This window comes from Carcharhinus amblyrhynchos, chromosome 1, assembly GCF_965287045.1.
Source record: "Carcharhinus amblyrhynchos chromosome 1, sCarAmb.v2.hapA, whole genome shotgun sequence".
Classification (NCBI taxonomy): Eukaryota; Metazoa; Chordata; class Chondrichthyes; order Carcharhiniformes; family Carcharhinidae; genus Carcharhinus; species Carcharhinus amblyrhynchos.
Window position 1 is genome coordinate 68,080,108 of NC_137324.1, and position 16,799 is coordinate 68,096,906.

General features: G+C 39.0%; 1 protein-coding gene across 4 annotated transcripts in view; it reads left to right on the forward strand.

Moving 5' to 3' along the window:
• Nucleotides 1-16,799, forward strand: part of LOC145341455 (kinesin-like protein KIF2A) — a 110,118-nt gene that overhangs the window by 86,456 nt on the left and 6,863 nt on the right. For 3 of the 4 annotated variants that reach the window (XM_080186427.1, XM_080186418.1, XM_080186433.1), the window contains exons 13-18: nucleotides 2,318-2,460; nucleotides 5,484-5,688; nucleotides 6,333-6,443; nucleotides 7,616-7,683; nucleotides 9,619-9,735; nucleotides 12,285-12,432. In XM_080186427.1, coding sequence (XP_080042553.1) covers nucleotides 2,318-2,460; nucleotides 5,484-5,688; nucleotides 6,333-6,443; nucleotides 7,616-7,683; nucleotides 9,619-9,735; nucleotides 12,285-12,432 — 792 coding nt within the window. The remainder of the gene's footprint in view (nucleotides 1-2,317; nucleotides 2,461-5,483; nucleotides 5,689-6,332; nucleotides 6,444-7,615; nucleotides 7,684-9,618; nucleotides 9,736-12,284; nucleotides 12,433-16,799) is intronic. The other variant, XM_080186441.1, reaches the window with a different exon arrangement.

The window sequence follows — 16,799 nt, forward strand, 5'->3', positions numbered from 1 at the left end:
TTGGAAAACGGCTAATGTTACGCCGTTGTTTAAGAAGGGTGCCAGGCAAAAGGCGGGGAATTATAGGCCGGTTAGTTTAACGTCTGTGGTAGGTAAAATGTTAGAATCCGTCATTAAGGAGGAAATTGCGAGGCATCTTGAGGGGAATTGCTTGATAGAGCGGACACAGCATGGTTTCATTAAAGGGAAGTCGTGTCTGACAAATTTACTGGAGTCCTATGAGGATGTGTCTAGGGCGGTGGATAGAGGAGAGCCGGTGGATGTGGTCTTTCTGGATTTTCAGAAGGCGTTTGACAAAGTACCTCACAAGAGGTTATTGCAGAAGGTCGAGGGACATGGAGTTGGGGGTAGGGTGTTAGCGTGGATAGAGGATTGGTTGTCAAATAGGAGGCAGAGAGTGGGGGTCAACGGGTGCTAATCGGATTGGCGGATGGTGACTAGTGGAGTGCCCCAGGGGTCGGTGCTGGGGCCTCAGCTTTTTACCATTTATATAGATGATCTGGAGGAGGGAACCGAGTGTAGGGTGTCGAAATTTGCTGATGACACCAAGATTGGGGGAAAGGCAAATTGTGCGGAGGGTGTGGAGAGTCTGCAGAAGGATCTAGATAGGCTGGGCGAATGGGCCAGAAAATGGCAAATGGAATTTAATGTTGGCATGTGTGAGGTGGTCCACTTTGGTAGGAATAATGGTAGGAAGGACTATTACTTACGTGGCGAAAAACTGCAGCAGGCGACGGTGCAGAGGAACCTTGGGGTCCTTGTGCATGAGTCGCAAAAACCCAGCTTGCAGGTGCAGCAGGTGGTCAGGAAGGCGAATGGGATGCTGGCCTTCATAGCGAGGAGGATTGAATATAAAAGTGGGGAGGTCTTCTTGCAGCTGTATAGGGCATTGGTGAGGCCGCAGCTGGAGTACTGTGTGCAGTTTTGGGCGCCGCACCTGCGCAAAGATATTTTGGCCTTGGAGGGAGTGCAGAGGAGGTTTACTAGGCTGATACCAGAGTTGAGGGGGTTGAGCTATGAGGAGAGGCTGAATAAACTAGGCTTGTACTCGTTGGAGTTTAGAAGAATGAGGGGAGATCTCATTGAGACGTTTAAGATGATGAATGGGATGGATAGGATAGAGGTGGAGAGACTCTTCCCGCTCAAAAAAGACACTAGGACTAGGGGGCACAGCCTCAAGATAAAGGGGGTGCGGTTTAGAACGGAGTTGAGGAGGAACTTCTTCACTCAAAGGGTGGTGAATCTCTGGAATTCTCTGCCCGTTGAAGTGGTGGAGGCTGCCTCGCTAAATATTTTTAAGACGCGGGTTGATGTGTTTTTGATAAGAGAGGGGATTAAGGGTTATGGGGAGAAGGTGGGAAGGTGAAACTGAGCCACGACAGATCAGCCATGATCTTATTGAATGGCGGGGCAGGCTCGAAGGGCTAGATGGCCTACTCCTGCTCCTATTTCTTATGTTCTTATGTTCTTATCTCCGCATCTTGTTTATGGATTTCTTTGATCTCTGGCTTACAAAAATCCAGATGGTATAAAGGAATTTGAAACCAGGAGTGATGCTTATGTCCCAATTGCTTTTTGATCAAAGTTACAAATGCCTCTTTTGAAAATGTGCACGCTCAGCACAATTTTGCATTAAGGAAGCAGTTGCTTAGTTTCTTGAGCCAGATGACACTCATAATGCAAAATATAATGCTGCAGTAGAAAAATGATACGAGTGCTTTATAAATGTGAACCAGTGCCAGGTTACATTGATATAGAATGTGATGACAATTTTATGCATACTAGCCTAATCTAGGGGCCATTGCTCATAACCATCGTCTTGAGAGCAATTGGGGATGAGCGACAAATGAATGATCAGTTTTTTAAAATTCTGAGGTTCAGGCCAAATAAAGTGGTGTTCTGAGAGTGGGAACATTCCATTATGCAGAAATGGAATGGTAATAAGGTGGCATTGTACCATTAATGCCAATGCCAATCTTATCCCTTATGTTTGTCCATGTTTTTGGATTAAACTTCTTCTGGCAGGCCCATTTAATGGTTGGAACATGTCCATATTCAAAGAATGAAGAAGCCCCTTACAACAGGGGTAATTTTTGCTTTTGTGACTACTTACTTACATGCTGAACAATCTTTCTACAGACATCTTAAAAAATCTGTGTTAAGAGGTGAACTGCTCTTTATCAAAAGCATTTCATACCACTCTAATATTTTGAGTTTGAATTATTTTAGTAAAATTGATTATTTCAATTTTAAATGTTTTCCTGTACAAACCTCTGTGTAGCAAAAAAAAATAATTTTAGTGTACTTTATTATGCAGGTATTTGACTTGCTGAACAGAAAAACTAAACTAAGGGTGTTGGAAGATGGAAAGCAACAAGTTCAGGTGGTTGGGCTGTCTGAGCGTGATGTTAAGTGCACAGAAGATGTTTTGAAACTAATTGAAGCTGGTAATAGTTGCAGGTAGGTCTATTGAAAAAAGTATTGTTTGTGTTTAACATCTGTCTGACATTTCTCAAATTTAAGTATAAATTATTTGTGTAATGCCATTATCCCTGATTTCAAATGGAGACCCACCATAATTGGGCTCCATCAAGGAATGATGCCTATGACCTGAAGGAGCTCTCCAGAATTGAGGAGATGGGAGTGGGAAGGAGGAGAAGGAGAAGGAGAAGGAAAAAAACCTACTGTCAAAGGATTCAGCTAACTTCGAATGTCCCATGATTCAGGGTTGTGAGTTTCTGCCTTGGGTGTTCATGTAACTAAACAGGCCAATTCTTAAACCATAGGTTTTTGGGCATATGGGGAGGTCATCTAACGAAGTGGTGTGATCTAGAAGATGTTCCATTTTCTCCTTCCTTGTCACTGCTCCACCTCATTGTTAAGATGTGGCTCCAGTGCGATGCATCTTGATGGACAAGTTGTTACCATTTTGAACAATTGGTATCAAGCTCCTCCTGTTATGTCATTTTACTGCACTTCACTTCAAGGGAAGTTTCAGAGTGACTTTGAAGTATTTCCTTTGTCCTTTCCAGGACATTAGCCATTTAAGAGCTGAGAAAACAGGACCTGTAGGAAGGGAGGCACTTCTCAGCAATTCAGTCAGCGTCCATTCCATCTTAGTTGATTTTTCAGGAGATTTGCCTAAATGTTTGTGAAGCTGGACTCAAGAAAGAAGCTAGGATTTGTTCAACAGTTTTCCCAGGAGGATGTGGCAGAGGCATTGTTGATGCCTCTAGCACTTGTGTTGTGGATAATAAAGTCCAGGTTTCACTGCAGTAGAGGAGCGTAGTGATGGCAAATGCTCTATACACTAGGACTTTTGTTGAGTTGCGGACATCTTCACTGTCAAACACTCACTGCCGTAGTTTGTGGAAAGCTGAGATGATCTTCTTTGCATCTCCTTTTCAATGGTGGCCTTTTGAGAGATGTGGCTGCCAAGATATAGGAAGTGCTCAACATATTCCAGAGTGTCTCCTTCAACATGTATGGGAGGTGGAATATTTGGCTGATCAGGTGGGGGTTGAAATAAATTTAGCCTTGATAACAATTCAAGGATAGGCAAGCCACTTCTGTACAGAATTGAAGAGCTCAAAAGTGGCTTGCAAATCCGGTGCAGAATGGGCAACAGACTAGCTATCTGTGAGCTGTCACATGCCTATGGTGGGAGGAGCTGAGGTTAAAGAGTTTTCCATCTAGACAGTATTTAATACACACAGCGGGCAGTTGACCTTTGATAATGTTAGTAGCCACTATCAGGTGGATAGCCCCCATAATATTTACAATCATGCAGCCTTGTTTGTCAGATCCAGATTTTGAAGGAGTCCATTTCAGATCTCCCATTCAAGATACTTGCAGTCATGTCATTATGAAGCAGTGAAAGAGTTGTGCTGAAGATTTTTGGACATCCAAATCTTTGGATCACAGTCTACAAAGCCTTGTGATTTACTGATCAAACAATTTCATCAGGTCGATGAATGCAATGATATTCTCTACATTTTTCATCTTTTTTTCTGACAAAAAGAGCACATCAGATGTCCCTCTGTAAGTCCACACTTGTGAGTCTGGAAGGATTTCCTGAGACACAGGAAGTAGGTGATTCAGAAGAATGTGTGTCAGGATCTTCCCTGTAATGGACAAGAGAGAATGCCTTTAGTTTCCCTCCTTGAAAATAATTACAATTGTTACGTTCCTTGAAGAAATTCTATTTCCTCTTAAATCCAAGGGAATTTATGCATAGTGACACAGTAGTTAGCGCTGCTACCTCACTGCACCAGGGACCCAGAATCAATGAATTTAGCCTTGATGACTGTTTGCGGAATTTACATGATTTCCTCCAGGTGCTCCGGTTTCCTCCCATTGTTTGATAATAAGTAGGTTAGGTGGATTAACCGTGGTAAATGTGTGAGGTTACAAGGAGAAGTTACAAGGAGGGCCTGGATGGGAAGCTCTTTTGGAGAATTGCTGCAGACTCAACAGACTTAATGGCCTCTTTAGTAACTTTGCTGCTAATTGTTACTGGCAATTTTAGTTTGTACGTATGGAAGTCCTATCCTTCAAACAATTTACATTTGATAACTCTTTAATCATCAGTTTCTTTGATGAATAGAAATAACTAAAGTATATGAACTTCCTTCCTTCTGTATTGTATTTATTAACTGCATTGAATGCAGAAATGCTGAGGTTACTGATAATTTTCCACAAATATATTGGCCCACACTCTTGACACTAGAAGGTAAAGAATACTCTGGGTGCACCTACACTACATGGACTGCAAAGGTTCAAGAAGGCAGCTCACCACCGCCTTCTCTCAGGTATTAGAGATGGGTAATAAATGCTGGCCTAGTCAGTGACATTCATGTTCCTTGAATGAATGAATAAAACGGAGGGCAAATGAATGTTTTTGCCCACTTGAGCCTAAAATTTTCACCAATTTGAAGTGGCCCATACAGTAGTAAGATCTAAACACACAGATGTTGGAGAGGGGAAGAAGTCAAGTTTGACAGTCTCCCATTTTGATCCTCTTAGGATGTTTTAAATTTATAAAATATTATTTGCCTCCATTCATTTAGAATATGGATTTTTTTAAGCTATGTTCACTTTGAGAGTTCATTTGTAATATATTGCAAGTGACTGTGATGCACATTTTCTTTAATTCTCTTGCTCAGTTATTCAGTATTTTCAAGACAGATTGATGGATTTTTGATTCCTATGGGATTTGAGAGATATGAGGATATTCCAGGAATTCGGTAGGACATCAGCTGTGATCTTGCTGGTTGGCAGAGCAGGGTCGAAAGGCTGAATGACCTACCGTTATTCTTTCTTTCTTGTTTACCTGCATAATTCAGTTTTTAGTTAAATGTATTTATTAATTTAATATTTATGCTAAATATTTTGCCTTTGATTTAAAGAAAATTATCTATTTTGAAAATGTTGAAGAAACATAATGATTGTAACCAAACTTGTGCATTTTATTTGTGTTATAGAACATCTGGTCAGACTTCTGCAAATGCTCACTCTTCAAGAAGCCATGCGGTGTTTCAGATAATTCTTCGCAGAAAAGGGAAAATGCATGGAAAGTTTTCTTTAATAGATCTGGCAGGTAATGAGAGGGGAGCAGACACTTCCAGTGCAGATCGTCAGACACGGCTTGAAGGTGCTGAGATTAACAAGAGCCTTCTAGCACTCAAGGTAACTCAAAGCAAAAGTTAAAATTGCAATTTTCAATCTAAATCAAAGATACACTTTATGGGTCATTATAAGCTTTGTTGCAGTAACCTTTTTTTGATGATGTTTATCCAATTGAACAAGGACGTTGCAGTTGCTAATCTTTGGAGTTATCACGAAAGCCAGGAATCCCTCGTGCTGAGGGTTCCAGCAGCAGATGTGGCTCACCATTGGCCGCTGGCAGGATCTTCCTGCCCCACCATTTGCGTTGGTTGCTGTCTGTGTTGCTAGGGATCTCTCCATCAGTCCCTTTCGCAGAACTAGAAGACTCCACTGGTGAGAAAGGCAGAATTATCAAAAAGAAGTCACTTGCGTTAGTTATTTAATGCCAGACTAAATTTGAGAGCTGAAAAAATACAGGCCCTGTGATTTTCTAGCAGTGCGTTTTCCAATGGTGGATGTGGCTTGCCATTGGCTGTCAGCAGAACCTACAGTTCCTAAAGAAGTCTGTAGTGTTTTTAATGGCTCGCTGTCCTGTCACCGGGGAACCTGTCGAGAGGGTTTGCCTTTGGCAGCACAGCAAGGGCTAGGAAATCCCACCCTAAGAAATGTGCTATCCATTCCTCTGAATATTTTTCTCATTTTAATATTAATTTGTGTAATTGCAGGAATGTATCCGAGCCTTAGGTCGAAACAAACCTCATACTCCGTTCAGAGCAAGTAAACTTACTCAAGTGCTAAGGGATTCTTTTATAGGAGAGAACTCTAGAACTTGTATGGTAAGCATTTTAAGAAAAGGTTCTTAGTATCTATCATCTATTCAAAAGAAAATGCTGGTTCCTATATGTGCTTCATAAAATTGGTTAGTTTAATTGCCATAAACTAATGCCTTTATTCCCTGCTGCATCCCACTCTGTCCTGAAAATTAAGATAAGCTGGGGTATGATTCTGCAAAAACTGTTAGCTTTCCAGTGCTGGTGGCCATTCTGCACATGGGAATCTGGACTAAAAAATGTGTAGAGTATGCAGTAAAACACAATTCTGATGTTGCTTAATGTCACATAGTATAATTTGTGTGGCACTATTAGCTCAGAAGCACTGAAGCTAGTTGTACTATCCCATCACTACATCCGGTTAACAATAATTAACTTAGCATATGCTCGTGATTAAACATTAGCCTTCCTGGATGTCAGTGGCACATTGCCTCAGAGGTAAATGCGCAGAGCAATGAGAAAACCCCATTCTATTAGTTGTCATTTGATTTTTGGAAGTTATTTTTCTTTCTATATTTTTAATTAGCATTCTCCACACTGAGTTAAACCAAGGTGAACTTAGAACTCAGAGAAAGCCATGTGCTAGGTACAACTCTCAGTGGGTGATGTTTGGCAATGGCAGCAGATTTTAATATAATATAAAAGCATTTTATTTTTACTCTCCCAGGGACAACATTGCTGTATTATTGGTATCTTGTCTATAGGAGTGAATATAATGTCATCCATTTAATCTCAAGTTGTTCCAAAAGACTTCAGAGCCAGTTAAATACTATGGTCATGGATTTAGTGTAGGAAACTTGACAGCATGCGCTAAGATCCCATAAACAGCAACATGATGAAAATTAGTTTGATGTGTTGGTTGAGAAATGAATTTTAGCCAGGTTTCGGCAGATTGATATATTTAAACATTTCATTCTTAACATTTGTCTGTAGATCAGATTCATTTTTTGTTTCAAATTTCATTGAATCATCATTGTTTCTGCTTTTGCCCACTGTTAGCAACTTTCTAACTTCAGGTGCAATCTGATTTATTAAGTTACGATATTTCAAAGGGATAGCTTATATTCAGTTATAGCTTCATTATGAATCTTGAACTGCAAATTGGTGAAATTTCAACTGTGCAAGAGCTGATGTATATACATTTTCTGCAACCTTTTAAACTTTATGTACATTCATAGATTGCCACTATCTCTCCAGGAATGGGTTCATGTGAGAACACACTAAATACACTTAGATATGCAAACAGGTATGATTTTTCAAATAAATGTATATGAAACAAATGTGCCATCTCCATTTTAATAATCCAAAAGTAAGATCTTGTCTAGGCATCTTTTAAAATTATTTATCTAATTTATATTGAGGCTATAAAGTTCTGTCTGTAGCAATATGAGAATTGTTAATGCATTTTTCACTTAAACTTGAATGTACTTTTGTCTTAAATGTTTCATTCTTTTGGATCAAACTAACAGCTTTACATTGCATGTTTGATAAATTACTGGGAGTTTGAGAATTTAAATCTGGTATGCAAAATATGGAAGTAAAAACAACCATGAAACTGTTGGATTGTTTTTAAAAACTCCGCTGTCAAGGTTAGGATACCCATTGTCCTTACCTTTTCTGGCTTTTGTTACTCCAGAACCATGCCGATGCGGTGGACTCTTAACTACCCTCTAAATGATCAGTAGTCACTTAGTTATTTCAAACAGCTTTGGGATGCAAATAAATGCTAGCCTTGTCATTGATGCCCACATTTCAAAAATGAGTCTTTTTTTTTAGCAAATTGGATGCTGAGGCTTTTTGACTATGAAAGGTATTATCATGAAGCCTGGTTACCATTAAAAACATTTCAACAGGTTTTTCCAAATAAGTTAAACAGTTCCCTTGCTGCAAATTAAAGTCACATAGCTCATAATCTATTTCAGACAGATGCTGTGAAGATCAATTGTCTCATCCAAGACCATAAAATCATTATTTCTGTTTATTCATCCTAAAAATAGCAGGAGATATTTTTCTTAAGCCTTAGCAATGAGGGAGAGAGGTGGCTAATTTTATTGGTAGACCTACTAGTGAATCAATGAGTGAGGAATGGGTTAGAGCAGTACTCCTCCCATTAGTTGGATACACAGATATGAAAGAGATTAATGCCAGTAGCCAACTAGATTTTGCAAGGAAGCTTGATATAGTGCTTGTGTCAAGTCTAGAAGGCTGACTAGAAAGCGGTAAGCATACCTGCTAATTAGAGATGGTATTCTCAAAGGTTTCACTAACTGCACAGAAGTGATATTGATTATATCTGATATGTTCATTCTGTTTCTACCTGCAACATAAAGCAACTGGTTTTGTTGCATCAGTCTTGTTTCTGGTCCTGTTTCTTCGTCCATCTTCAGAAAGATTGGGGAAACACACATGAAGACAAATGCATAAGATGGGCTGAGAGGTTCAGATCATGAGGGAGTTCTATTGTTACATTCCTGCAAAATAATTTCATATTGGACGGTATGGATGTATTCCTGAACATGAGACCCTCTAACATTTTATAACAGTGACATCACTGCAGCCAAGAGACTATTGAGGGGAAGACCCAAACTTGTAATGATTTTCAAAGTTTAATTGTTTAATAGCATGGGTGAATGATTTATTTTCTGACTATGTTATTGATGTAGTAAACATAAAATACAATACCAGAATAACTTGTATAAAAGAAAATTTGAAATGTAATATGAATCTCAGGATAGTCTTTGCCCTCAAGTTGGTCACTAATATCCTAGTGTTGCAAATCGTGCAGTTCAGAACACATGTAATAATTTTGCTGGCTTCAACTTGATAATTGATTGCAGGTAGTAGGTGGGATTTACCAAGCACTCACCATGTGTTTCACAGTGGTGGGAGGTGGCCTGCCATTGGCCAACAGTGGGATCTTCTGCTCAACAGGGCTTCCCATTAGGTGCACCCCTCGCTGCTGTGAAACCTGTGGAGGGAAGCGCCACTGGCAAGACCAGAAGACCCCACCAGTGTGAATAGCCAGAAAAAATCACCGTATGACTTTTTTCTTCCAAAGTATTATTTCTAGAATAATATGCCATATTTTCCATAGGTGTTCTGTCTTTCAAAATGTGCTTGTACTGTTCTTCCCTAACTGGGTTTTCCTCCTCTTTGTTCACTCATTTGCTTAATACTGCAGAGTAAAGGAGTTTGGAATAAGTCCTTCGGACATTCCCTTTCAGCAAGGTGGTGGGAGCCGTTCTGACCTCTCTCCTACCTACCTCGAGTATGATGACTTCCCTCCTTCACCTACCAGGTCTTCTACATCTTTCTATCAATTTCTTTTCTTCCTGCCACCCCTATTCCTTTTATACTGGACTATGCGGACCATCAATTATTACAAACTCTACTACTAAAGCAAAATACAATGTATACTGGAAATCTTAAATAAAATCAACAAATGCTGGGAATACTCAACAGGTTTTGCAGTATCTGTGGAGAGCGAAACAGTATTTCTGATGAAAGATCTTTTTCTCTCCGCAGCTGTTGCCAGATATGCGGAGTGATTTCCAGCGTTTTCTGATTTTATTGAAGCTTCCATGTTGGTTTAAGTGTCTGAATTCATATACAGTACTGTTGCATGTTTTTCTCCTCTTCATTTAATTTTCTCCCATTATTTGTTGGAATCTTTAATGGAAATCTATTTTTGCATGATTATATGTAGATTTTCAGTTGAAGTATTATTTTCAACAGCAGTGTTGTACTTTATCAAAATAACTTTTTGTGCATAGCTCAAAAATTAAACCTGCAGAAATGCCAGATCAGACTAGCTGACAGAAATTGCTATTTTGCAATAGGTGATAAAAATGCATTTGCTGATTGTGTTGAGGGCAGTTTTCTTAAATCCTGTAGAGGGAATGATTTGCATGTGGTGCAATACAGTACATTTACTGTCAATCAGACCAGTGATAATTCCACTACAGTGATTTTTTACTGAATGTACTGTCTTTAGTGGTGCTAACTTCAAGTTCTGTTAATAGCAGTGTCGCCTGGGTCACTTATAAATAAAAATTTCAGCAAGTCAAATGGTCATCATTCTTTATTTTACAAACAAAAGTAAATTACTTGTTGGTATATTTGGTAATTGTAATTTTAGATTTTTAAAAAATGTACAGTTTGTTGCTATGGTGATATCATGACTTTATTTCTGCCACTTCATCTTTATGGATTGGCATTCTGTAATTCTGTATTAAATAGTTTTTAGTCATTGAGTTGTTGGAAGTTTTGAGAGAGCCAATATACAACTGTATTGTTTATATACAATCAGGAAATTTAATCTTTCAAACTCCACAAATACGCACTCGTTTCTTCATCCCTCGGGAGGAAAGTATTGTTTTTTGAGAAGTTGAAGCTATGCATATCCCTCCCCACCCCACTTACTGTTTAGAATTAAATCCTTTTTCTCATAATCAGCAAGAGCAAAAAGTTCTTCACTATTTGGTCTTGTTTTTCTATTCAGAGTTTCTTTTCCATGCTTCATTTTATGTTTTATTTATAATGCTTTGCTAACTTTTTTTGTGTAAACCCTTTGACATGTAATATGAATCTGAGGATGGTCTTCACCCTTAAGTTGGTTATTAATATCCTAGTATTTATTGTACTGACCAGAGTTGATTCCAATCAACGCTGCTCTTCCAACTTTGACTCATATTCGCCTGAATTGAGCTTTAATCCCAGGAAGACACTGAATTTCTGAATGTAATTCATTTAGCAAATTCGTTTTTTTAATTTGGTTGGTTGTTGTCTCTGGAAAATATGTTCACAAGTGACTTGGTCTCTGAAGTGAGCCATAAAACTAAATTTTGGAAAGAGCTTTGTTGAATGAATGTTTATATTCTATTGTATACCTTCCTTCTCTGAACTCACTAATGATTATTTTCTCTTTCTTGGATTCCTTCCTCACTTTAATAAATCATATTCACTTGGGTTTTTGGCCCTTTAATAGCTAGCGTAGTCTGGTTGAGATATCACTTTATCATATGTTTCTGTACAAGTTCAGTTGAATCAGATCACAATGCTAGATATGTGTATTCCCTTTGTAACACAAGGGACAATTTAGCATGACCAATCCATCTTTAGAGTGCGAGAGGAAACTGGAACACCCAGAGGAAACCCACTTAGACATGATGCATTATGTGCAGCTAGGTGCCTAACTAAAGAGGGAATGTGTTTGCAGTAACGCATTCGTGAGGGGATGGCAGTCTGGCCTGGGATGGTTTTCTTGATTGGCAGCTTGACAAGCCAGCTCTCCACTTAGAGCTAAGAAAGCTTTCAGAAGTTTCTTTTAGGTGGGGGTGTGCGCACTGCATGTGGCCTGCAATGCAAAAGGGTAGTGCTGGTTAATCTGCATCTAAATGTGGGGACGATCATTTGGCAATGATGCAAGGGTCATGCTGGAACAGTATTCAGAGATGGTGTCCCTTCCCCTACAATGGAATGATGAATGTGTGTATATGAAAGTTAGCCTTCATCCCTTGGGAGGAAAGTACTGTTCATAAGAACCTTCATTTAACAAATGAAGAAAATTGTAGCTGAGGTTTTTAATAAGTAATGTTCTGCAGTATTAATTTCAATACAAAGCATGCACAAGCTTAATAGCTAGTTATTGGTATTTTTAGACGGTACTTTTTAACTTATCATTTGAATGTGACAATTTTACGTGAACATTACTGGAAAGTTACTAGTTCAATCTGATATGGCAGTAAAATTGAAATCTGTGGTAGAGAAATTATCCTTGAGATAAAGATGAACTGTCTTAACAATAGTCTTTTTCTTTCATTTTCACCATAACAAAAATAATACTAGAGTGAAAGAGTTAATTGTAGATCAGAATGGTCCAGGAGAGGGGCGAGCTAATATCCTTGTACCAAATCAGCTTGATGCTTTAGAGGCACAGTGGGGACTTGGAAGCTCTCCTCAGCGAGATGATCTGAAACTGCTCTGTGAACAAAATGTGAGTTTTATTTACTTCTTTCATTTTTAAACATAACTAATCATAGCAGAAAATATAATTGAACTATTTAAAATATTCTTGTAATTCTAAATGTTTCTGTGTATATACAATAATATCGAACAATAGTTGTAGTTATCAGTCAAGCATAGTTTAATTAGAAATATGTGATTCTTGTATAATATTCACACCTCAACTTTTTATCTACTGAAAATCAGTATTATTGGTCTATTTTAATGTTGCAAGTATCACACAATAGCAATGAAGACCACCTTTTTATTTTAAAAATGTAATCAATTTTTACATTTCACTTTTAACAATTGCACGTATTTAAATGTCGTTTGTAACTTGTTGCTCTCACTATTCCAATTTCCCTGCTGTTCACGTATAATTTTCAGTATAGTTATGACATCAAGTAAACATTTGCAACTTGCATTTTCTCTTTTTTTTGGAGAATTATACTGTAGATTTGGAGGGTTTTAACCACTTGAATGTCTAGGTCTCCTGATCAAGATGTGACAAATTTTCCATGTTTCAAAGCTTTAAAAGAACGAATGCTTAGGTTTACACAGTACGTGGCAATATGGTAGGGTTGTTCATGATACATAATAAAATGAAATTGGACGTAAATTTATAGGAGTCTCACAGGTTAGTGGGATTGAATCGGATAGTTTCTTTTCTGAAATGCACTTGACTTTTTTCTTGTACCCATCAATGTTCCATCTAGTAGAGTCCTGCTAAGCATTTATTTGCATTAAAATACATTTACCATGCTGCATATTTTCCAAGGATGGCAGTGTTCAGGATTCCAAGAGAACCTTAGTAATGTACTTGAATGCAAATAAATGCTTACCAGAACTTTTAGGACTGGGAGGTGAGGGTCCTACTTTCTAAGCCCACCACCTAACTTAATATTGTTAAATTAGGTTGGTATCTGGTGGCCTAGTATCTCTGAACCCTTTCCGGACCTCCTATATTGCCTCCATTTGAGGCAGATTGTTTTAAATAAGGCCTAAGCAAAGTCTTGCACGAGAAACTATAAAGTCTTGATTAAACATCCTGATATACAATTTGCTTTGCTGTGTAGCCTCAGAGCACTGATTGTGAATTTTTAGATTGGTCTACTTTGCACCCAGGACTCTCTTTCACTCAACACATTTAACTTCAGAATCCTGCATTGTATTGGCTAAGTTGGCTTTAGCCATACCCATGCGCATAACACTAAATTTAAATGTCATCTGCTGAATGAAAAATTTTCTCCCATCTGATTTGAGTTGTCTTTTTATCTCACCTAACGTTTTCACATTCACAAAAATCTTTGTGTCATCACAAACTTGGCAGTTGTTCTTTAGACCATTAACATAGAAAATGAAGAAGACAGCAATAGCCCTAACATCAACTCATAAGGCAGTTCTCTAGAAATATGTCTCCATTTTGAATTACTATCATTGATACAATCCTCTCTACTAGAATTCGACCAATTATTTATCTAACCCAAAGGCAGAATTTGATTCTATGGATGCTGGAATCTGAAACAAAAACAGAAAAGAGAAGAGTTATCCAGATTTGGAATGTTAGTTTTATTTTCTCTCCACAGATGCTGGGATCAGAATTTGATGATCAGCCATGATAATGAATGGTGGAGCAGGCAGAAAGGGCAGAATGGCCCACTCCTGCTTCTAATTTCTATGTATGTTTCTATGTATTACCGGGGATCATCCCAGAGAATCTTCTCTGAACTGCCTCCAGTGAAATAATATCTTTCCTTAAATAAGGGGACCAAAACTGCTCACAGTACTCCAGATGTGTTCTGCAGCAAGATTTCCCTACTCAACCCCCTTGAAATAAGGGTCAACATTCCATTAGCTTTCCTGATTATTTGCTGCAGCTGTGTGCTAGCTTTCTGTGCTTTGTGTACAAGTATCCCCAAGTCCCTTTGTGTTACAGCTTTCTGCTGTTTTTCTCCATTTAAATAATACTTAGTTCTTTTATTCTTCTTTCCAAAATGAATAACTTCTCATTTCCCACATTATACTCCATTTGCCAACTTTTTGCCCACTTACTTAACCTATCATTATGTCTTTGTAAAGTGTTTGTATCCTTCTCGCAACTTGCCTTTCCACCTATTTTAGTATCATCTACAATTTTGATTATAGTACGTTATCTTCCTTCGTTAATACATACTGTAAGCAGTTGTGGTCCCGGCACTGATCCCTATGGAACCCTACTGATTGCAGGTCGCCAACCTGAAACATTATCCCTTATCTGCACTCACTGTTTCCTTCCTTTTAGCCAATTTTCTATCCATGCTACTATACTACCTCCAACACCATGGGCTTCTATGTCATGACCTAACTTTTTGTGAGCGACCTTGTCATATGCCTTCTGGAAGTCCAAATATAGCACATCGACTGGTTCCCCTCTGTCCACTGTGACTGAGACTTCCTCAATAAATTAGTCCAACATGATTTCCCTTTAATGAAGCCGTGCTAACTTTGCTCGACTAGGTCATGATTTTTCAAATGTGTTGCTGTTACTTAATTGATTCCAACATTTCAATTGCATCAAGTAAAGAAAGAGGCTGCAAGTAAAAAAGTGAAGACAGTGGCATGTTTCAGGTGTGGAGGGTCATACTGTGCAAACCAATGCATGTTTATATATGCTGTTTGTCACTGTTGCAGCAACAAGGGTCATTTAGCTTAGAAGTGCCAAGGTCTAAAAGCAAGTCAAAGTCAGGGAGATACAAATTTGAAAAAGACTCAGTCAGCAATGCATCACCTGGAAAGCTCAGACCAGGTAGAGGAGCATTCTTGTGACTTGTTCAATATGAATGAAGAGTGTGCAGAGACTATTTATGCTACAGTGGAGATCGATGGTAAACAAATCAAAATGGAGATGGTCACAGGAGCCGCTGCATTGGTAATCAGTGAAGAGACCTTCAGGAAGACTTGGGATGCTAAGTAGGCACCAATCCTTACTCAGGCAGAAATCAAACTTTGGATGTACACCAAAGAGACCATACCGTTGCTTAGGGCCTTAGAAGTGGATGTTGTGTACAACAACTGAGAAATGAGAGCATGCCCCCTGGTGGTATATGGGAATGGGCTGAGCCTAGAATGATAGGGAGTGGGATAGCTTGAATGATACCAGAATGATAGGGAGTGGGACCTTGGGTTTGGACATAGCTCGGCACACCATCGAGGGCCGAAGGGCCTGTACTGTACTGTACTGTTCTATGTTCTATTAGGACGTGACCAGCTCAGAAAAATTCCATTGAACTGTAGTAAGATTAACACACATAATTGACAGTGGATGTCATCCAGAAAAACCCCGAATTGTTCAAGGATGAGCTGGGTTCATTGTATGGTACCACTGTTAACTTGCTCATAGATCCTCAGACTACTCACTTTTTCAAACCCAGAGCAGTATCCTGCGGTATAAAAGGCAAAGTGGAGGAGGAGTTAGAGTGACTGTGAAAGCTTGGGATCGTTGAGCCCGTTCAGTTCTCTTGTTGGACAGCTCCAGTTGTTTGTTCTTAAAGGTCATGGTACAGTGCACATATGTGGTGATAACAGACTTACCATCAATCAGGCTTCCAAGTTGTTCACTTACAACTTGAGGGTGGAAGATCTGTTTTCAACCCTTCCTGAAGGAAAGATGCTTTCAAAGTCAGACATTAATCTTGTCTACCTGCAACTCCTACCAGAGAAGGACTCAATGCCGCGTGTCATTAACAACACTCATAAACACTCAATACAACCAGTTTTTTATTGGAATGTCCTCCAATCCGGCAATCTTTCAAAGGACGATGAACACAATCTGTTACAAGGCATTCCTCATGTGACATTTTATTTGGACAATATCTTGATTACCAGGAAAACTAAGGAGGAGCACTTCAGCAACCTAGATCTGTGTTAGAGGTTTTCAAAAGCAGGACTACATCTGAAGCATAGCAAATGTATTTTCCAGCACAGTGTGTGGAATCTCTAGGATGGGGCTGGGGGAGGGGTTGTGCTATTAAGGAAGCTCCAAATCCCAGGTATTTGTCAATTTCAGGTCATTTCTGAATATGGTAAATTACTAGGCAAGTTTTTTCAGATTTTTCAACAGTGTTTTCAATACTGTATCTACTTTGCAAAGAAACCAAGTGGAAGCGAAGGCCAGCACAAGAGAAATCTTTCCAGGATGTGAAAGTGTTGCTACAGTCAACTAATCTGCTGGTTCATGATGAGCAAGACAGGTGATTCTCTCTGTTGTGTGATGCCTTGCAACAAGAAGTGGTTCCAGGACTTCCATTAGACTGTACTTCAGGAGAGTGGCACTCATGCACAGATAATTAACCTACTCCTATACCTGCAAGTTCAGCTGAC